This window comes from Megascapheus bottae, chromosome 36 (genome assembly GCF_031878675.1).
Source record: "Megascapheus bottae isolate mThoBot1 chromosome 36, mThoBot2.hap1, whole genome shotgun sequence".
Taxonomy (NCBI): domain Eukaryota; kingdom Metazoa; phylum Chordata; class Mammalia; order Rodentia; family Geomyidae; genus Megascapheus; species Megascapheus bottae.
The window spans coordinates 1,459,766-1,482,874 of NC_143544.1; the positions used below are offsets into that span (position 1 = coordinate 1,459,766).

The window sequence follows — 23,109 nt, forward strand, 5'->3', positions numbered from 1 at the left end:
GGGAGCCCCAGCTAGAAGGCTGGCCCTGCTCTCTACTGAAGATTTCAGAGGGGTGGGGATGAAGGGGGGGGGGCTCCCTCCCTCCAGGTGACTCCCATTTAGGCCAGTGTTAATGGGTCCCCCACTGAGGAGCTCTTGTCAGGCTCCTTTCAAATAATCACCACCAAACCTGTAAAAAGGCTCAGGGCTGCCTGCCGGGGGCGGCGGGGGGCAGGGGGGGGGAACAGGCTTGACAGGTTCTCAAGGAGGCTGGAGCTTGGTCTTAACCACCCAGGATTGCATTTCAGCTCTGGTTCAGGAGAGCAGATGGGTATGAGCATGGCTGAGGAATGGGGAGTTTCCCCCTTAGGGAGGCTGAGGGGATTCATTTATCAGGGGCTGGGCCAGGGTTCCAGTGCTGCTGCAGGTACCAGGGATGCGGAGATGGGTGTGTCATGAGGACACACAGTGAGTGATGCTCAAAAGGACGTGTATATGCTGGACTAAGGTAACCTCTGAGAAAGGCAACATTCAACCAAGTAGTCAAACAAACAAACAAACAAAACCCACTTAAGTCCAAATAAAAACTTCTGAGGGCCAGATGCTGCTGGCTCACACCTGGAATCCTAACTACTCAGGGAGGCTGAGGCTCTGAGGATCAAGGTTCAAAGCCAGCCTGGGCAGGAAAATCCGTGAGACTCTTATCTCCAGTTAACCACCAGCAAGCCAGAAGTGGAGCTGTGGCTCAAGTGATAGAGCACTAGCCCTGAGTGAAAAAGCCAAATGAGAGTGCGAGGCCCTGAGTTCACACTCCAAAACTGGCACACACACACACACTCACATTCCCCATTGAGACACATTTAAAAAGGGTTTTCTGAGTTACTGTCATTTTTTGTGGGCATGTGAGCTATGTGGGTATATCAGACACATCTCAAATACATAATTACATCTTTCGGGGGAAAGTCTAAGTATGTTTCATTATATATATATTGAAAGTGATTTTAAAATACTTTTTGTTGGGAGACAATATATTACTTTGGGTTTTTATTTAAGTATATCTTACAGTGTATTAGAACCCAGTAGGAAATTATTAGCTCCCAAACTGCAATAATACTGCATTAATATTGCTGTTAGTCAACTAAAAGAAATATGTGGCTATCAATGATTAATGTTCCAAAGCAAGGAATAATCACAAACTTAAATCTAATATATTAAGAAACTAACTTTACTTCCCTCCCCCATATAAAAGTGGCTTATTACATTTTTAAAGAAATGTAACAAATATATTATCTTGAGCACACACATACACACACACACACACACACACACACACCGTCTTCATTATCTGTAGAGTGAGGTTGTATTTCAGGTATATGCCACCAAGGGCAGCAGTGTCTCCCACTTTTATATTGATGGCTGCCTGATTTGGGGTGTAAGATTTTGTGTGACAGAATAGCTTGCTTTGTGGTCTTCAAGAGATCATTTCCTTTTGAGCCTCATTTTTTTTTCATGAACAGTTTAAACTAGATGGGTTCTGAGGTCCTGGTAGTTAGCATTCCATACTTCTTTCTTGTTTTGTTTTGGAATTTTGTGCGAGTCCTGGGGCTTGAACTGGGGGCTTGTGCTTTATGTACTCAAGGCCTAGTGCTCTATCGCTTGAACCATAGCTCCACTTCTGGCTTTGGGGTGGTTAAAATGGAAAGAGGAATCTCACGGACTTTCCTTCAAACCAGGATTGTCCGATCTCAGCCTCCCGAGTAGCTAGGAATTGTACAAGGATGAGCCACCAATGCCTGGCATTATATTTCTGTTAAAGAAGAAACTTGAGTGAGAAAACTGAGTTTCAAGGAGAAAAGCAGGAAGTAGGAAGCAATACAGGGCCCAGGAATGAGAGAAGGTGACCTCTGAGGACTGGAGGTTGGCAGAAATCTGAGTAAAGAAATGACTTTGAACCTGACCTAGACTCTGAGGTGCCTCACAAGGTGAGAGGAACGGGAAGACGAGAATGCAGTCGTTGCCTTGGAGACTCAGAGCCTCTACATCAGGACTGGCACTCCAAGGGCCGTGATTTTCTTCCTGTATCTCAAGGCCTTTCATGAACGGAGGTGTCACTGTCGCTGGTCACTAGGACCGTGATTCATCCAAGACATTTTTTGTATCTCTCTCTTGATTCAATATTCTTGTTACAGATGTGGGTATCTGTGGGACTGGGACAACGTGGGGTTTTTTTTTCTAAAGGTTTGGCAGATGATAATGTCAGAACATTGTATCCAGTGAGCTGGGAGACTGGGAGAAAATGAATGGAATTGGGCCCCCCAAAAACCCAACATGAAGGCTGAAAGCAATAAACATGAAGACCTTGCTGAATATGACTCCATGAAATATTTTAACTCTGTATTTCAGGGCTGATTTTTTTTCTTTGCCTCTTATTTTAGAATCCCTCAAAGAACATATTATGGTGCCTTCAGATAAAGGGCCAAAGTCCTCACGGAATCATCCATTAATGTGCAAAAAAAAAAATCTTATGGCTAGAAATAATTTCTGGGGGTGGATTTTTCAAGGTGTTTTTGGCTCCTGGTCCTTGAAGTTTCACTCTGTCCATGATATAAACACCATTGGTCCCCCACATCATTTCCTTATTTATTGAACAACCAGCTGTTGAGCTCTACAAATAGAAGAAGCAGTACTAAACACTGAAGATAGAAGGACTGAGGCAACAGGAAATCCTGACTTCCTGGAGCTTGCATTTCACAGGAGAGGCAGGGAATAAAGAGGCAAAACCATCCCCTGTGCTCCACACAAATAAAGAGCCAGAAGTCGGGGAAGGAAAAGATCCTGCCCTTCTTTTTTGCTGGGATGATAGCTTTTAAGTGATGAATCCATAGGCCCTTCTGAGCACCTGTTACGTGCTAGGTTTTCTGTGGGTGAGGAGCTGGTGGAACACGGAGATTTAATGGAGATCGACCTTATGGAGCCGATAGAAATTGCAGTTTTCATAGTGCACGGCATCCAAGGCAGGTGTGGATAATCCAGCTGTGTCAATGAAGGTTTGGAAATCAGAATCATGTAAACGACTCTTCATTATGGGAAAGGACTCAGATCTGGAGTCTAGTTCCGGTTGTTGGGTCCTAAAACATGTTCTGGTTCTGTGGAGAGGGAATTGGAGAAGGATCTGGGGCATTAATTATCCTTTGTGGATTTCTGGATGCTCTCAGCACAACGCAGTGACCCTGTTGAGGTGGCAGAGAGGACAGCCACTCTGCACACCACAAGGATGTACAATCACATGTCCATGGGAAATAAAAATACAAGACGGATGCCGTGGCTCACACCTATAATCCTAGCCATTCAGGAGGCTGAGATCTGGAGGAGTGTGGTTTGAGGTCAGACAGGGTAGGAAAAAGGTCCACAAGGCTCTATCTCAAAATAGCCAGCAAAAAGTCAGGCTAGAGGTATGGCACAAATGACAAAGCACCAGCTGTGAGTAAAAAAAGCTGAGAAAGAGCACAAGGCCCCAAGTTCAAGCCCCAATGCTGGCAATAAATAGATACAGAGAGACAAACATACATATATACATACATACATAATACATACATACAAATATAACATAAATATTCATTGGATTCTAGCTACAGTACATGCTGTGGAAACATTATACAATGTTGAATTTAAGCTCACACAAAATAACTTTCTGGTCAACTTGTATTATTTCACCAATGAATTAGAGGCTATTTGCTGACCTTATAAATCAGGTCCGTCATTTTGAATATCAATCATCATTGATTATGAATACATGCAAGCACTGACAATTTTTTAATTTGATTAATAACTATGCTTCTAGCTAGGTGCTGGTAGCTCAGGCCTGTAATCTTAGCTACTCAAGAGGCTGAGATATGAGGATTGTGGTTTGAAGCCAGCGGGGCAGGAAAAAGTCTGTGAGACTCTCATCTCCAATAAACTACTTAAAAATATCAAAGTGGCACTGTGGCTCAAGAGGGCTAGCCTTGAGCAAAAAAGCTCAGGGACAGCATCCAAGCCCAGAGTTCAAGCCCTAGGAACCAGCAAATAAACAAATAAATAAGCTTCTGAATAATCAGAAATTTGACTCCTAAATATAGATTTTAAAAAGACAAATCCTAAATGAGAAAATATAAGAAATTAAAGTCCAAAACAATCTAGTGAGATGTTTTGTGGTTTTAGAAGCATGTGCCAATTGATTTTATGAAAAGGGAGAAATATTTATGCCATGGTGTTAAATGGAAAAAGTAAGATAAAACTTTTGTACAACATCATAACCACTGACAAAGAAATGCATATAAAAAGAACATTAAAAACAAATATACCAAGGATGGAGGGTACTTTATTGGGTGAATTTGAATAATATAGTTATGCCTGGTTTTCTTTCTTCCTCCTCCTCCTTTCTCCTCCTCTCCTCCTCTGCTTCCTCCTCCCTTCTCCTCTTCTTCCACCTCTTTTTCCTTCTCCTCTTCCATATTTCTCTAGGCCACATGTTTTCTACAATGCTTAAGTTTTGGATTTCTAACTTTTTATTAAAGAATTTATTAACATTGATTTTTATATCATATTTCAAATGCCGTGTTTAACAAACAAGTATTCAAGAAGGGAATCTCTATATACAATCACTGGCACTTAGATTTTAGAACATGATTAAAATTAAGCTGAGGGTTTGTATGTCATAGATATATATTAATCTATGTAATAAAACATTATGTATATAGAGTCATAAATTTTTATGTCTATGTAGTTATGTTTATATCTCCAATACAATGTCCATAACATTAGGTACCCAAATATTGAGTCATTGCTCTTGTACTGTTTGGATCTAATATCCTTAAGTGTTGTTTTTTTTAAAGAAAAATATGAAGTATCAGCTGGCTGATGTCCATAGAGATGAGGGTCAAATATGTCCCCTTTAACTTTGAAAATGTAACTGTACATATTTGCCCATAACTGTAATTTTTTGGGGGAAAAATCAGTGATGATTGGACATTTCCTGTCTCAGAATAGCCCTAAGTTTTATTTTTTTTAATCCCTTAGAAATAAGGATAGGATTATAGTATAAATAGTCTCTCTCTCAAGTTGTTCCTTTAATAGAAGATGGGAGAAAGTAGCCTTTCTAAGGACTGAATTCAACTAAAGTAAGACTTTGACATAAACTCACATTTCAAAAGAATGAGATTTTCTTTTCTATTTTACTAAAAATAGATCACTATTGCCAACCAGACTTGATGAAAATACTCAGAATATCTACAGCAGGACACTGGTGGCTTACGCCTGTCATCCTAGCTGAGATCTGAGGATCTTGGTTCAAAGTTAGCCTGGGCAGGAAAAGTCCATGAGACTCTGATCTTCAAGCAACCACCAGAAAAACTAGAAGTGACACTGTGGCTCAAAATGGTAGCATATTATCCTTGAGCAACAGAGCTGAAGGACAGTGTCCTGGCCTTGAGTTCAAGTCCTGTGACCAAAATAAATAAATAAAATAAAAAATAAGTTACAATATTTACAACCCCTCTGGTCTTATAAATGGGTTGAATCAGGGAAATTAAAAGTCAGAAGGACTGAGCGTTCCAGGGGGAAATGTAGACTCCCAGAGACAGGGGATGGCTCTTCTAGCATTCATAGACACCAGCTCAGAGAGACACCCATACAACAGAGCACCTCAACATGGGGATTATAGGACGTGGGTGTCAAAAAGTTCTTACTTTTGGGGGGACAGTCTGAGCACTGTAGGTTTGCACAACACCTCACTACATGCCAGGAGCATATCCCCCAACACACACGCATGCACACACACACACACACACACACACACACACACACACACACACTCCTCAGCTACAACAGACAAGACCTGCCTGCTGTGATTGAGCTTATTGATCATTCATTCATTCATTCATTCACTTGTTCTGTATGCTCAGACACTGGGGAAACAGTATAAACTTAAGATCCGGGTCTCAAATCCCGCTCTGCTAATGACTACATGTGCAACATTTAGGCACGTTGAATTCTCCCAAGCTGTGACTTTCATTGTCTTCATCTGGGAGAAAAAAAATGGCAATAATAACTTTATTTTTTTGCATTCCAACAAAATGAAATCAGAGTGAAATACAGAGCAGGGGAAAAAAATGTCTAGGAGAGCCTGGAGCTGGTGGCTCACACCTGTCTTGGTTAGTCATAGGGCTGAGATGTGAGGATGGACGTTTAAGGACAGCATGGACAAACAAATCAGAGAAATGCTTACCACTAATTAACAATGAAGAGCTAGAACTGGAGGGGTGTGACTCAAGTGGCACTGGCTTTGAGGAAAAAAAAAACAGTTTAGGAAAAGCACCCAGGCCTTGAATTCAAGCCACTGCACTGGTACAAAAAGGAAGGGAATAAGGGAGGGGGGAGAAAGAGAGAGAAGAGACACAAAGAGAGAGGGGGATAGAGAGAGGGAGAGAGAGAAAGAGAGAGAGAAGGAAAGAATAGAATGAGTGCCAAGTAAGAAGATCAATAAAAAAATGCACTAAATATTACTGCTATTGTCATTTCCCAGAACGAGTTGAACTAGCTGAGCTCTGAATACATGCAAAGGTGAATAATATCTATATCTATACATAAATAACCAAAGAAAAACCATCACTCTGCAAGGGGAAGGAAATTGTAATGCTGAAGCAATCCCTAAGCGATGTGCCAACCAAGACATTTACCTGCTGTTGCCTATGTTATCTTGAGAACAAAAGCAAATCTGCATTAACTCATGTTTGTCGTTAATTTTTCCTTAAAGGAAAAAAAAACATTTTGCCTTCCTCTTAAGCAAATGCAATGACATATTCTACAACACAAATTGCCCTCTGGGAGGGGAGAAAAAAAACCCACTAAACTGCATCTACAATTTTCTAGATTTCTCTTCATCATTTCTGCCTGTTTCTACTTTTGGGGCTCTGGGAGTGACAAAGTAAACAGCTTCTGTTGCTAGGAACATTTCAATAAATGCCGACAGAGTTGCCCCCATGAACCAGTCCTCTTGCTTTCCCCACAACCAAATTACACATAGATGTAGGACTGAGTCTAAGGATGTTTGTTAAAGGCTTCTCATTTTGATTCTCAATTTAGTTACAGATTCGGAATACAAAAGGAGACAGAGAAAAATCCAAAAGGTTGGATGGATAATATAAATTCTTTCTCTTCAGGCTAGCTTTGCCTCTCTGCTTTGAATTTAATCATTCTGCACCAATAGTATTTATCCTTATGCAAATGTGTCAGATGTTTTTAAAGTCACGTGAGAAGTCTAAATCTAATAGCTGGAGTGTGTGTGGGGGGGGTAGGGGTCAAGGTTTAGCCCTGGAAATCTTGTGATCGTTAATCTTTCCTCTACATAAAATCTACAGAACGAGTAAGTTCAACCACCTTGGATAGCTCTCCAGGCTTTCTACTTGGAAGATTAAATTGGAAAGGATAATGCCTTTAGAAAAAAACACTGGAGTCTTTATTAGAATAACTTGATTAATCTTTCTGAGAAGTAATCAGATTAATTTGTCTGGAAGGTAATAGAGCGTAATGGTTCACTGTGTGTGTGTGGGGGGGGGTGGAGTTTGAGGAGCCTGGCTTCTGAAATTGCCTATTTCTCCAATAATCACTCCCTATCTGTGCCCTCATCAATCTTCTCCTGAGAGTGTGGACTCGCCCGTTGATTTGTCTCTCACCAACGGACCATGGTACAAGTGATGGAATGTCCCATGTGTAATAGTCTACACAACAGGGAAAAATTTCACCCCTTCCTGGTATTGGAAATGGCAAGTGACAAGGAACGAGAAAGAAAGGAGAAGCGAGGGAGGGAGGGAGGAAGGAAGGAAGGAAGGAAGGAAAAAGAAAAAAAGAAAGGAAAAGATTATTATTGGTTATGAGATTTCATTTGGTCCTTGATTTCTTGCTTTATATTTGAATGACTTGTTTCTACTAGTTCTGAATTTCTAATAATTGATGGAATGGACTCTTTGTCCAAGAGAAAGATCCCCTTTTTTCTCCCATTTTTCTGAGATTCCCATGTTCATTCTGTGGGCAGGTCTTCATTCCCATGGCTTCTCACCCCTTCTATTTTTGTTTTCCCATTCCCATTCTGACTATCAGAACCTTACACCTGGACAGTTCAGGCTGCACTTGCTCACCTCATTTGTCTGTCTTGAAATTCCTCTAAGTAACATTCAGGTGTCCTCCCAGGCTGACCACAGGTGACTGGTATACCATAGTCCTACATTCTACCTGGCCCGTCTTCCCTATCTACTCCCATGTCTGTTGTCTGCTCTCACCCCTAGGGGGCGCGCAAGACCCTCCTCCCTACCCTCCTGGCTGACCAAATCCAATCCAGCCACATAAAGGGGTGAAGCTTTTTAAACCCAAAATCAGATTCCTTCTCTTCTTGAGAGCTCCCCAGCCAGCTACATCTGTTTCCAACGCTGAAAATAGAAACTGGCACTGTTTTTGAGCAGGGACCACACATAAGTCAAGCTTTCTTCCTGTGCCGTTTCTTATTTACACTTCCCCCAAAACTATAGGAAGCATTCTGTTTTAAAGATGGGGGCTCTGGCTTGGAAAGACTTAAGAGATTTTCTCCAAGGTGGCATTACTAGTAAATAGTATGAAGCTCCACAAATCTATCTGCTACTAGATTCCTGTCTTGGGGGCCAAAAGGTTCATGATCATGTGAAAGAATCCAAGGATGCCCACAGATGAGGGAATGAGGCCGGGGCAGGTTAATGAATGCATTGCAAAAGTCAAGCCAAGTAAAAGTGTCCCCGTTCAGCTGGCGTGCAGGTAGGCCCAAAAAGAAGCTTGCAATGGTGATCCCAATCCTCTAGCTTTCATCGGGGTCTACAGACAGGGTTGCTGTTGGAAAACTGGTTCCGTGTGTCATTAAGTGCTGGAGACTGGGTTGGAGTGGCAGTTCTTGGCCTTGAGTGGTCAGACAAGTGCTTTCTTGTTCTTTGTGTTTTGAAGATGGCAGGTCAACAAGACCCCACTCCCTGTCCACAAGTCATCTCACTAATGTCACAGGCCCCAATGTGGTTTCCTATCATCATCCAAGCCAGGCTTCTCAGCCATTAGGTTTCTGAACTCTTACACATCTGCTTCCACAACTCTGATGGCACAACGTTCCTCCACAGCCCTGCTGCTAGGATCCATGTTTAATATCCCTGCCTCAGTTTCCCAGATGTCAGACAACCACCCCACTCCAAGCCTGGATTTGTTTCCTAAGGCTGTTAAACCAAAGCCTCTCACCAACCAGGAGACTTTGAACAGCACGGAGTCCCTCTGGTGAATGGAGGCTGGAAGTCCAGAATAGAGTTGTTATGGGATTGTGTTTCTCCAAAAGGCTTTAGAAAGGCCTTGTCCTTTCCCTCCCGAAACCTACCAGTGAAACTTCATATTGACTTGGGGGAATTTGAGGAGACCCCATTATGCCAGATTCACCTTCACACCAGGATTTGGCTGGATGAGTATTAAGGAGATACCGTTGAACATAGTACACAGCTGTCCCGATGGGAGAAAAGTTAAATGAGATTTAGAATGGAAAGGTAGCTGCTCAGGAGACTCTTGAGATGTATCTCCTCTCTTTCCCCATTGGTAAACGTGGACAATGATAGCACCTCCGACTGTCTATTGGATCAAGACAGCTACCTGTCGAGAGTGTTCCTTGAGGTGCCAGGTGCACAAGAGAAAAACACAGATGGAGATGGCAATGACTGGTAATCTCAAGCTGCCTTAAAAAGTGTCAGAGAGCCGGGCACTGGTGGTTCACATTTGTTATCCTAGCTACTCCAGAGGGTGAGATCTAAGAATGGTGGTTCAAAGCCAACCTGGGCAGGAAAGTCCATGAGACTCTTTAACTTCCAAATGAACCACTAGAACACTGGAAGTGGAGGTGAGGCTCAAGGGACAGCACCCAGGCACTATTAAAAAAAAGAAGAAAAAAAAAAAGAAAGAGAAAGAAAGGAAGGAAGGAAGGGAGAAAGGAAGGAAGGAAGGAAGAAAAAAAAGAAAAAGTCAGTGACCATAGTGCAGGGCTTGGAGGGTTGTTCTTAACTAGTACTGGGCCTTTTGAGCCTCACCATTGAATTGCCAGAAAAAAATAAAATAAAATCCCTACAACTGGTTAAAGAGGCTTTTCAGATAAATAGTGAAATAAGATAGCATAAGTATCTTCCAATACTTCATGGGATGTATGTATACTAAATTTAAATATATATGTGTGTATATATATTATAAAATTCCAAGTTAACCAGGGGGATCCTTTGCTTGTCACTTTCCTAACTCCTTAAGAATGATTGGCAGCTGCAGGGCCCAGGGCTCCCCTGCCAGGCACCCCAGTAGATCCCCGAGGGGCTTCCGTCCAGGTCCAGGCAGCACTAGTGGCGCCTCCAGCAGCCGGCCCCGCCCCCGTCCGCTCGGCCCCGCCCCCGTCCGCCCGGCCCCGCCCCCGTCCGCCCGGCCCCGCCCCGTCCCGCGTCGAGGGACCCCGGGCACCGCCCCGAGGGCGAGGCCTCGCGGAGTAGTCCTGTAGCGGGCGCGGGCGCCGGAGCGGCGGTCTCGCCATGTCGGTTGCGGAGGAGGGGACTATCTTCCGCAGGGCCCGGGGTCGGACCCTGGACGCGTTTCCCGCAGGTACAGCTCGGGCCTCGGCCTTGGAGGGAACTCCTGGCCTAGGAACGCTCCGTTCCCCGGAACCTTGAGTCATGCGCACCGGACTCCAGCCGGACGCCTTTGCGGGTGCACCGGGGTGGGGTGGGGGGGAAACGGAGGACTGCGTTAGGGGCCGCACAGCCCGCGCTTCCGGCGGGCGGGAGCGCCGTGGTGACGGGTCTCCACGGGGGTCCTGCTCCGGGTGCCGCCTGGGGCTCGGTCCCCGACCGAGGCTGGGCGAGCCGTGCCTCAGTTTCCCCTGATGGGAGTCGGAGCTGCGGGGTGACTGCGGGAGGCGCTGGATGAACGGTGGGGGCCCCCCGCCACTCTCATGCATTGTAGTCCCTAGCACTGTTTTATCCTAAGGGACCCCTCCGGCCCTAGGTGCAGCGGGAGGAAGCGGAGATCCGGAGAGGCGGTGGTTCGACGCCAAACTAGACAAAGTTTCAGGAGGCTCCCGTCTTCCCGATGGCGGCCTGGCGCCTGTGCGAAACGGGAGATGGGGGTCCAGGCCTCCTGGGGCACAAAGGGAGACCCGAGTCTTCTGAGACCACCACCTGCCTTAGCAAGCTCATCCCAGTCCCACTCAACACGCGGGCCCGGTGAAGCCTGCCGTTTACCGTCTGAGGTCGCCGTGGGGAGGGTGACGGTGGGCCACCATGGCCGGGGACCTCTGCCACCACACGGGGCGATCCTCCTCCTACACTGTCCAGTATCTCGTGGGGGGAATATACAACGGGAAGGGAAACAATCCATCAGCCCTTAGGGACTCCAAATCTAGACACAGAGAAGTCATTCTTGAGAGCCCTGGAGTGATGGTGTGGGGCCCGTCCATCCATCCGGCCTTCGGGGAGTTAGGCCCGAGGGTCACACTGGATGAGATGGACTGCCGAGGCCGCGGTTACGGCCGTGCCACCCTGCCATCCCGTCCCGGGAGCGGAGCAGCCAGCGTCGCCTCGGAAGCAAAGGCCTTGCCGGTTCAAAAGTCGTCGAGGGCACATAGATGGCACGCCTGTGTGTGCGCATGCGCACACGGGCCGCCTCGGGCTCATGCGCGTATGTGTGCGCATGCGCACACAGGCCGCCTCTGGCTCATGCGAGGGTGGAAGGTTGAGCGGCCGGAAGTCCTGGAAGATCCAACCGGAAGTCGGCCTCGGCGCGGGGCTGGAGGTCGCAGGCCGCGCCAGTCGCCGGAGTCACGGAACTCTTGGTGACCGGAGGCGGTGCTGGTTGGTGGCCCAGGCTGTGAGGGAAATCAGCAGAGGCCCGGACCCAGTCCTTGCTCCTTGCCACGCCGCCTTCCCGGGGGTTCCTCCTCCCGAGGCCATGGCCTCCCGCCTCAGGCCTCGGACTCACCGCCGGCCCGGCCCGGGCCAAGGCCTCGGCGCCCAGAGACCGGGCCTAGACTGGGGACCGAGGCTCGCCGCCCAGGCCGAAGGATGTGAGTGACCGCATTCCCTACCCCGCCCCACACGCCGCTCTCCAAGGCCGGGCCTCGGCCCTGGGCCCGCCGCGTGCACACCGGGCTTTCCTCGGCCAGGCTCCCGTGCCCGCTCCAATTTGTGTCAACAAATTACATGGGATCGTTTTTAGGCCTGAAACCGCTTTCTCCTCAGAAAGCCGCGCTGTGCGTTGATTTCCTTCCTCCCTTTCCTCCCTTAGTTGTTATTTTGTTGTTGTTGTTTTGTTTTTGTAGGTTCTGGGGCTTGAACTCTGGGCCTGGGTGCTGTCCCTGAGCTCTTCAGCTCAAGGCTAACACTGTCCTCCTTGCGTGCGGCACAGTGCTACCTCCTGCTTTCTGGTGCTAAGTCTCATGGACTTTTGTGCCTGGGTTGGCTTTGAACTGAGATCCTCAGATCTCAGCCTCCTGAGTAGCTAACATTACAAGCTTGAGCCACCAGTGCCTGGCTCCTTTCATTTTGGAGACAAGGTCTCACTGTGTGGCCCAGGGTGGTGTGTCGATGTCAAATGGAAATCTTCCTGCCCCGGCCCCCTGGTTTTGGGGATTACATTTGTGCCCTGGCCCCCTCCCCACACATACTTGGGGTGGTTTCCTTTCTGAGACTTTCACACTGGTGGAGGCTCAGATCTACAGGTCTCACCTAAGGCCTCTAGATAATATGGGAGCTGGGTTTTTGAACAGGGCTGGTGAGTGCTCTGGTAAATGTTTGTGGAAGGTGGTGGAGTTGACAAGACAGGCCCAAGTCAGTACAAAGTTTATGCACTGTACCTGAACTTTGCACATGGTCCTGTGGCCACTTCACTGTGAACCATTAACTGAACTGCCCCAGCAACTGCTTGATTGAACTGGCAGCCTGTTTCCTGTTGCTCACCCATAACCTGGGAGGAGACGTTGCCTATCTCTGAATTAAGTCTTGGGCTGTATATTTGAGTGAATTCCTATCAGTGAACAGAAAGGTTGTTGAATCTCATTCTAGTCAGTAGAATAGACTGGGTATGGTGATACACACCTTTAATCCCAGCTGTTGAGGAAGTAGAAACTGGAAGCATCATGGCAAGAGGCTAGCCTGAGCAAAAATTTAGTGACCCCTCTTCCCATGTAAGTCAACAGGTATGGTAGAGAACCTCCGTAATCCCTGGATGGAGTCTTAGGAGGACTGCTATCTGAGGCCAGCCCTGGGCAAGGGGTGGGAGATGGGAAGAATGTGAGACCCTATGCCAAAAAATAACCAAAGTGAAAAGGGCTAAGGGTGTGGCGTGAGTTGTAGAGCGCCTGGCCTGGCAAGCAGGTGCTGGGTGGCCAGCGCATGTTAGTATGTGAAAAGTCCACAGTATGTTGTTTTCCAAAGACTTATTTATTTTTGAGTGCATTTTTTCCTTTTAATTTTTCATATGTCTCTATAGCATAGCATTCACTCACTTTAACTTTTACACTTCAGTGATTTGTAGTAAGCTTACAGAAGGATGGACACAGAAGTGTGGCAGAGTGTAGATCAAAGTGTGGGTTGTCCACAGACAGGCCAGCTTCTGAGCCCCTCCTTCATACCTGCTTGGACATGGGGTAGCTCCTGGCCCAAGCAGCATTGCCAGACGCCCTGCACCTCCTGTGGTGCTGTTTCTCCTGGGACAATGTTTATCGTGTCAGTAGACACCTCTGCTGCCACCCATTTAGGAGCATCTGTTTTGTTTTGGCAGGTGTGCATCACTATGCCCAGATTTTATTGGTTAGGATGAGATTTCTATAACTTATTTTGCCCAGGTTAGCTTCAGGTAGCTGAGATTAAAGACAGGAGCTACTGCACCAACCCCCATTTGAATTTCTCTTTACTTTTATGAATGAAACTGCTGTGTGCAGACATGTGCAGGGTTTCATATGGACATATTTTTCCATTTCTTTGGGGGTAGGAGCATAGCATTGGGATTGCTGGTTCCTATGGTTACTGTGCTTAATGTGTTGAGTACCCGCCACACTCCACCTTCCTCCTGGCAGTGAGTATGGGTTCCAGTTTTTCCACATCCTCACCAGCCCCTTGTATGTGTGTAGTTGGGGTGTGAAACATCTGTCACTGGGTTTTGTTTGATTTTCATAATGACAAGGGCTATCAGGCTGTCCTGTGCCCAGATAACATCTTTGACCCCTGCCCTGATTTTCAGTTGTGCTGCTTTTTTTTTTTCTGTGCGTTCTCTTCATATCCTGGATCCAAGTCCCTTATCAGATGAATGGTTTGCAAGAATCATTTATACTTGGTGGATGATATGGTTTTTTGGCACCAGAGTTTTCATTTTTCTTTTGTGGTGCTGGGGTTTAAGCTCAGGACTTGGCTAGGCAGGTGCTCTACTATTTGAGCCATGTACCCAGCCCCTTTTGCTTTGGTTATTTTTAAAACAATGCCTTGAGTTTGTTTTCTAGGTCCTGTCTCAGATTATGATCCTCCTGCCCATGCCTTCTCAGTAGCCGGATGACAGGTATATATTACCACTCACATGGTTTGTAAGTGGGGCTGGCCTGTCAAAGCATAGTCTTCCTTATCTCCACCTCCTGAGTATCTGGGATCTCAGGAGTGAACCAAAAAATTTTAAAGCTTAATGAATTCCAGTTTCTCAGCTTTCTCATTTATCAGCTGTGCTTTTGATGTTATATATGAGAAATCTTTGCCTGAGTCCAGTTCATGGAGATTTACTGTGTTTATCTCTGTAAGTTTTCTAACTTCCACTTAGTGATTTCCACTTCTCGTGCTTTCCACTTTCTAGTGCTTCCACTTAGATGAAGGATGCTTTATGGTAATGTTGGGATTTGAACCCATGTTAGTCAGGCCCTCTGTCTCTGGGCTGCCTCCCCAGCTCCAAGGACAACTTTGAGTTCATTTGTGCATGTGGCATGGAATATGAAAGGGTGTGATCATTACATTTCCATCGTTACTTATTTATTTTAAACCACAGTGGGAACCTGATAGTTCATTAGAAAAGGAAGTAAAGAAGGGAGCTAAGGAATTATATTGTCATTGTTACTATTGCATCCTAATAAAATGTGCCTCTGTTTGCCAGTGTTGGGCTTATCTAGGTTGTGTCTGCAAGTGGGCTGGAGCGAGCATAGTCAGTGCATAACCACCATGGCAAAGGAGTCTCTCCACACAGGCATATTCCAGTGGATACACAATCGGCTGTAAAGCACTGAAGGGGAGTTCTTTGGTGTGTTTTATTTCTACCAGCTGGTGTTTCTGGACTCATCCCTAAGTCCTCTTCTAGTTACAGCAGGCTGAGAGTTGGAAGTAGAGCTAAGTTCCCATCCCCATGTGCTTCTTCCACATCTCCATGAGAGAGGTAGAGTGAGAGTGAGTGGCACCCACAGAAAGGGGCATCTTCCACAAATGAGCAGCAAACAGGTGGGGAACAGGACTTGAGCCAGCAGAGGGCCCACAGGCTGAGGGCTCTGCAGGTGCAGTCTGGACCTTGCAGACAGCCCGCAGGGGCCTCTGGGCAGTTGATATCCTCCCAGAGAGGCTCAAACCTGTACGTTTGTGCACTGGCTACATAATTTGTTCACTTGTGGTATTTTTGAGATAGGGTCTCACTGAAAAGCCCAATCCTGTGCCCTCCCATTGTGCCCTGGGATTCCAGGCATGCCTCACCGTATGTAGCAGCACAGTGTAATTTTTGACTTTTCCAAACCCTTCAGTGGGGAAGGGGCAGTGACCCAGGACTGAGGACTACAACCCCAAGACTGCTGCCTCCTTCATTTTAGAGGTAAGTTTGACATGCAGCAAGATATTCAGGAGAGATTGTGGAGTAAAAACTGCACAAACATCTCATGTAGCACCTGTCTTGGGGTGCTAATGCCTAAGGTCTTCCCTTGTAAAGTAAAGGCAGGGTGCTGGCAGACATGTGCTCATTCCCCTGGCTTTGTGTCAGCTTGGGCTCTGTGGTGCCTCTGGGTTGGGTTTCCATATTGGTAAGCAGGCAGGTCTCCAGAAGAGCCTGTGGGCCTCAATGTCAGCCCATACTAGACCAGGGTGGTCTTCTTCTCTTGGCTTCCCCAGCTTGCCTGTTTCTAGGCCAGGACCCACCACCTGCTTTGCCCAGGCTTGGCATCCCAGCAGTGCATTGCCCCCTGCCATTCCCTTGTCTTTTCCTCCCTCTGTGTAGGCCAGGGCAGTGGCTGGCTGTTGTGGACATTCAGTGACTGGAACTAATGAACTGATGGTATGGGTGCATGTGCTGCTTGTGGACCTCATGCATAAATCTGCCCGAGACATTGTGGGCTCTCCGGTCCTGCATGCCCATCCCAGGCACTGTGCAGTATGTGTGTACAACAAACACAGCTGCTGGAAGAGGTTTTCTTCTGCAGATGCCCGTGTCTGAGTGAGGGCAACCTTCCCCCTGCATCCAGCGCCTTTTGGTGCTCTCTCTGCCTCTCAGTGCCCTTCCTTTGGTCAGGGTGGAGCCATTTTCCTGTTGTCCCCTAGAGCTTTTATTCCCCCAACTGCCTGCTCTTCTCGATGTTGTCCAGAAGATGTTGGCCAAAGCCAGTGATGCTGAAAGCCACCTGGCCAAAACTCCTACCCTCCCTTCTTCCTCCCCCCTCCCCGATCAGTCTGAAGTGATGCTGATGAAGATTTTGGCAAATCTCTTGTCTGCCTGTGGTAAGTGTGATAGCCAGGTGGGCATGCCGAAGCCTGTGTGATTCTGAGGCTAAGGTAGAGGCTGGATAGATTCATGAGGGGCTTAGGTGGGTGTTTGAGGGTTGCTGATACAGTTAATTATTTAGGGGAAGGGGATAGATTCCTTAAGGGCACTTGTGTTTCTCTCATCCTTAACACACAGTTCAGCAGCTTGTCATGAATTCACCCAGCCATGCAGCCATCACTGCAGTGCAGTGTAGAACATCTTTATCACCCTTAAGCCTGAACCCCATAGCTGTCCATAGCCCTGAACTCCAACCACCCACTGTGTAATAGGAAGGACCTGTGTCTGTGGTGTTAGGTCTGCTCCTCTTATGGCATGACTTTGAGGTGGCCAAACTCCGAGTCTCGACATGAGAATATTGTTGAGCTACTGTATCTTACCACTGAAATAAAGACAGTTCCTGGAAAAGATGGAGGCTATCATGGAAGAAATTTAGTTGGGATTCACTGTGCAGATTGCCACTGGGAGGAACTGGGAAAATTGAATTTCACTGGTGTAGCCTCTTTAGTCAGGCTGCAGGCAGCTGTTCTGGGAGCAAAGCTCCCACACAATAGGAGGGTCAGGATGTTGAGGGGAAGCTGGTAGCCTGTGTAATCCCCTCAGGTGTTTTCTGGGTCTCACTGTGGGCTCCCTGTCTGCTAAAGCAAGGTCCAAGCAACTGAGCTGTTGCCATGGTAACTACAGGCTGGTCCAAATGCTTTACATGCATTAACTTAACTAATTCACAGCAGAACCTCTGAGAGTGCTGGTCACTGCCATGCTACATGCAGCAGTAGGAAACCAAGGTCCAAAGAGTGGGAGGCATTTGCAGCGTGTCACATAGGTTAAGAATAGATGTGGGATTTGACTGTAGACAGAGGAGCCCCAGATTCCCAGCTCACCAGGACTAGGTAGGGGCTGTAGGGGCTTAGGAGATGGAGAGTGGCATAGGTGCTTTACGCTGCCCACTAGACCCACATATCCTCCGTGCTCTCAGCCCTGCCTCCTGCTCCAGCCTACAGTTACTCAGCAGCTGGGTACTCACCAGCCCCCTGCCTGGAGCATGCCCAGCTCCCTTGGTCACCCTACAGTCTGAACAAGCATGGTGTGGCCTGTACCTCGTTAAGTCCTTTATGGCCATCTCTCCAGTGAGATCTCCAGGCAGGAAATCTGTTTGCATTGCTCACTGCCAAATGTCTGTCTAGTGACGGGTCTGGCTACATGATGGAGTGTGTTAGCTGTCCCCAGCAGCCCATACCCTGATTTCCCCAGGATTCCTGCACTGTGGTCACATGATCTTAATGAGACGTTCCTTACCATTGCAGCTACAAAGCTGGGAGGACTGTATATTACACTCAACCTTGAATCCCCTGAGGTTAATGTAGGCAGCAGGTTTGGCACACCACAGCTTGGATTACTGAAGTACCAGCACTTCAGTACTGGTACTAATGCCCTACCCACTCTCCCTGCCTTCGTCACTGGCTTCAGGAGGTGCATTTATTATGGTCAGTGATTAACTAGTGACAGCAAAAAGATCAATGGAATTTTGAACTTTCACAATAATATTCTTTAAGTCTGCTTTCACCAACGATTGATACATATGCCCAAAGAGCATAATGAAATGAAAGGGAAGACATTGTACATTGGCAAAGACAAATCCAAGAAACTGTTTTGTTCCTGACATTGGAAGTGTATGCTGAAAAGAGTATCCAGTTTTAACATCTGTTTTTCATGCATGACTGTTGACAAGTGAACCGTCTGATAAGGAAGATTAATGATGAGGCTTTGTGCAAAGGCCCTTGGGCTTCTAGATTCTTCTCTACATGTGCTTCCTTTGCAGCTGATTAAACTGTTTAAAGAAAACTCTTAGGCCTTTTCTGCACACAGTACAATATTCCCCCCCCCTCCCCGATCCATCTTTTCTTTTTTTTCAAAGTGCCAGTCCTGGGGCTTGGGCACTGCCCTTGAGCGGTTTTTGTTGTTGTTGTTCAAGGCTAGTACTCCACCACTTGAGGCACAGTGTCATTTCTGTCTTTTTGGTGATGAGCAATAAGAGTTTCACTTTTCTCCCTGCACCTGGCCTCAACTCATGATGCTCAGATCTCATCCTCTTGAGTAGCTAGGATTATAGGCCTGGGCCCCCAGCCTCCAAATCCATTATATATCCTTCAACCTTGAGAGGTGTTGCATAGTCCTCTGTAGCCAGGGAGGAGACACTGGACACTGGAAGGACATGATATTGCTGACATAGTACAGAACCTGGATTCCCATGGCCAGTGTCAATAACTCAACTTGTTCTCTAGCCTGTTTGCATAGGTATAGGCCCTCCTAGCCAGTGACACCGCCTGTTCTGATGTCCAGGGCTTCTGGAGGAACAGGATGTTTGTGATGGTTTCTGTCCTTTACCCTTCATTCGCTCTCCACCAATTCATGTGTCTGCCTTTCATCCTCAGCGGGAACACAGTGGCAGGCTGGCTTGTCACTGCCGTGGCTGTGCGGGCTGTGGCAAGGTGGGAACATAAGGAAGGCCCTAAGTGAGGCCCAACAGCTCTCCTGATCTGTGGCCAATCCATGAACCGAAGTTCTTCCCTGAGAAGCCATAAGTCTGTGCACAGCCATGGAACTCATCAGTTAAAAGTTCTGGCAGCAATTTTGAAATTTTACACCCACTGCGTGGGTCCAGCAGAACACGACTGCTAGCCAGATCTTGAGTTTGTTGTGTCTGGAGATCGCCAGTTAGCACCTCAAGAAGATGGATGTCTTGTACTCTCCTCCAACCGAGTGCTGTTGGCAGGGACAATCGGCAGGCGATGGAGAGAAAGTTCTAGGCCTTGCCAGTGTTATTTTTATGCCTTTAACTCAAACATTCCATTCAAAGGAAACTTTCTGGAGACAAAAATGCCTGCATGGCTGGGCACAGTGGTTCATGCCTGTAATCCTAGCTACTCAGGAGACTGAGATCTGAGGATCTCTGTTCAAAGCCAGCCCGGGCACTAAAAAGTCTGAGAGACTCTTATCTCCAATTACTCACCAGAAAACTAGAAGTGGCCCTGTGGCTCCAGCGGTAGAGCTGTAGCTGTGAGCTGAAGAGCTCAGGGATAACATCCAGGCCCAGTGTTCAAGTCCCATGACTGACAAACAGTTCTCATCTGCGCTGTGGCTCTCTCCCTGGTCCAGAAGCTGCTTAGTAGCTGTGTCTGTGAACTTGACCACTCCAAGAATCCAGGGCTGTTTTCAGAGCTTCGGTGGTACGTGGTGGGCTTCTGGGCACTGTGCCCTAGTCTCTCTTTATAGGCTCAGTACTAGAAGGCCAGGTGAAAACTAGAAGTTCATGACTTAATGTGAGGCTAGGACTGGGTTTTCTATAGCCTTCCATGGCCTGCCATTGACTCAACACACCTCTAGTGTGGGCAGCCAATGATATGTTCATAACAAAAAGCGTATAGAGACTAAGAACATGGGGTACCATTTTCCTCACCTGGGACAGCTCTGGTGGCCACATCTATAATCCCACCTTGTGAGGCAGAGAAAGGAAGGTGGCAGCCTGGGCAAATGTACTAGAAAAAGACTGTAACTTCAAAACGTCTCGGGGCATGACTCAGGTGATGGAAGCATGAGCCCCTCAGATCAACCCCCAATATCCTGGGAGAGAAACAAAACTTCTGTCCTCTCCCTTGCTAGCTTTGAAGCAAAATTTCCACACTGTGCTGCCAGAGGGCCTGAGGGTATCCCTTGGTCTGCAGCCTGCTGGAAGTGGGTGCCCTCAAGCCCCAAAACTGCATGACTGAATCCTGCCAACTACACTCCATAGTCCCCAGTGGACCTTCAGCTGAAGCCTTGGACCCGGCCAGCACGTTTGCAGCTGTAATTCGGATGACAGGCTGGGCCAGGCCAGGCCAGGCTCGGCTCCTCACCCCAGGAGCTATGAGACACAAGATAGGTCTGTTGTTTGTTTTTTTTTTAAGCTGCTGCATTTGTGGTAATTTGTTACACAGTAGTGGATAGCTAAGTCATCGTCTTTGAAATCATTAGATTGAATTCATTGTGGCTGCTCTTACTGTAGGTGGTTTAGGTGTAGTTATCGGCTTTCTGTGTGTGCATGTTAAATATACCAGCAGCAGGATCCCGGCTGTTCAGTCATCTTCCCAGAGATCAGAAATAAGCTCAGAATTCAGCTAACTTGCTTCATTCTTTTATCCCTCAAGTACTTAGTTCCTTGCAAAAATGCATTGTTTGCATGTCATTCTTTCGGTTTTGGGGCTCAAACCCAGGGCCCTCTGTGAGGCTGGCAAGCATGCTACCATGTTGCTGCTTGCAACTGTGGCCCTAGGTTCTTTTGTAAGAAAAATTTATTCCCTACTGCTGTGCTTTTGGATACAGCTAAGTATGATGCATTCAACATCCTTGTTTTGGGTGCTCTTATTATATGCCACATTAGGTAAAATCACCTTTGGGTGCTCTTATTATATGCCACATTAGGTAAAATCACCAGTGTTAGAACTTACTGGTTAGTAAAGAGTTCTCTCATCTACTTATTACCATTCAAGGAATCTTGGCTTGGTTCTGAAAGGAAATGTTTTTCTTTCCTTTTCTTTTTTTTGCGGGGGGGAGGGGGAAGTACCATTCCTGGGACTTGAACTCAGGGTCTGGGTGCTGTCCCTGTGCTCAAAGCTAATGCTCTACCATTTGATCCACAGCTCCACTTCGCCCTTTTATGGTTAATTGGAGATCAGAATCTCACTGGCTTTGAACTACAATCTTCAGATCTCAGTCCACTGTGTAGCTAGGATGTCAGGCACGAGCCACTGGCACCGAGCATTGAAAGGAAATCTAAAGGGTGATAACTAGAGAATTCCTTCAGAATACTGAGAAAATGTAGGATGAAATTCCTGAGCTAGACAGAGGCAGGAAAAGATAGAAATGAAAACCAAAACTCCAATAAAAAATAAAACCATCCCTAAGGGCCGCAAAAGCCCCTCTCACTTTAGGGAAACATAATCCACCATGTGCCTGTTTCTTATGCCACGTACTCAGGTCCCCCAGCAGCAGAATTGGATAGTGAGTTGCAGGCTAGCTCTGTGTGTGTGTGTGTGTGTGTGTGTATTTTACTAATGACAGTTGCAGTGATTGTGCATTGGCTGTTTTAGGAAAGAGTCTCTTCCCCCTATACATCTACAGCTCTAATTATAGACCAGATCTTTCAGAAGGTCTCAAAAGAAGCTGGACAGTGGCAGTGCATGGATACTTGTATTTACCCAGGAGGCAGAGTCTACTCTGGCCTGCCTGGATTCATGCTAGCTAATACCTAGGCCTGGGCCTTGAGGCTCATTCTAGGCCTTGTTGAAATAACTCAGTGTAGATATTAGGAATTCAAGTTCATATTGTGAAAGGCTATTTTTCTGAGGGATTTGAGGTGAACTCTTACAGATTTCTCCTGCTGGGCACCAGTGGCTCACATCTGTAATCCTAGATACTCAGGACACCAAGACCTGAGGATCGTGGTATGGAGTCAGTCCAGGCAGACAAATCTGAGAGACTCCTGTCTTCCATTAGCCAGCCTTAAATGAAAAAAGCTCAAGGGATAGCATCAGGCCTTGAGGTCAAGCCTCAGTATGGCATCAAAAAAAAAAATGTTTTTTTCCCCCTCCGTCCAGGTTCAAGCATTACAAAGCTCTATACCATTCATTCAGCCTTAATTCAAGTTGAGATGAGACTAAAGACACTCCCTCCCCCAGCTTGCCAGGGAATCTAAGAGGACCCAGAGGCCTTTAAGAAGGCCTCACATTACCTTATTAGCTAGATCTAGATAAGGTAGATTGCATATTGATATTCCACCTGTCATTCGCTTTAGATTGAAATCCATTTATTTTGTATTTTGTCTTCATAAAACTGACAGTCAATGTAGGTTTTACACTAAGTAAATAAGGAATGCAAGATTTATGTTAATAGCTCCAAGGACTATTGGCTTTCTGAGGCTGTGGCTGTTTGTCATAGGAAACAACTTGTTAAAATGTTCACTGTAGGAAACAGTTTTTGAACTGTGTGTTAGAAGTTGATTGATGTCCATGACCTCAGGTACCGGTCTGGGCAGTTTTAAACAGCCCTGCCAGAGACCTCAGAAGTCGGTGCATAGTTACAAGGGTTCAGCCATGTACGAAGTTATTATTCAAATAAAGAAAGCAAGCACTGCGAAGAGCTTTCAAATGCAGGTTTCCGTGTCTGTAGGGAAGTATCCAGCGGTTCAGTCTCATCTCATAGTTTCCATTGGGGCTCTGGGCAAAGACAGGTTCTCTGAGTTTGGCTTTGGAATCTGAAGGCTCC

The 23,109-nt window shown here is 46.7% G+C and overlaps 1 protein-coding gene across 2 annotated transcripts in view; it reads left to right on the top strand.

Moving 5' to 3' along the window:
- The first annotated feature begins 10,484 nt into the window (after positions 1–10,484).
- The window catches only part of Cpped1 (calcineurin like phosphoesterase domain containing 1), a 52,124-nt gene continuing 39,499 nt past the window's right edge, over positions 10,485–23,109 (top strand). The window contains exon 1 of one of the 2 annotated variants that reach the window (XM_090324757.1): positions 10,485–10,647. In XM_090324757.1, coding sequence (XP_090180883.1) covers positions 10,578–10,647 — 70 coding nt within the window. In that variant the 5' untranslated portion in view covers positions 10,485–10,577. Of the gene's footprint in view, positions 10,648–12,026; positions 12,107–23,109 lie in introns of those variants that run through there. The other variant, XM_090324758.1, reaches the window with a different exon arrangement.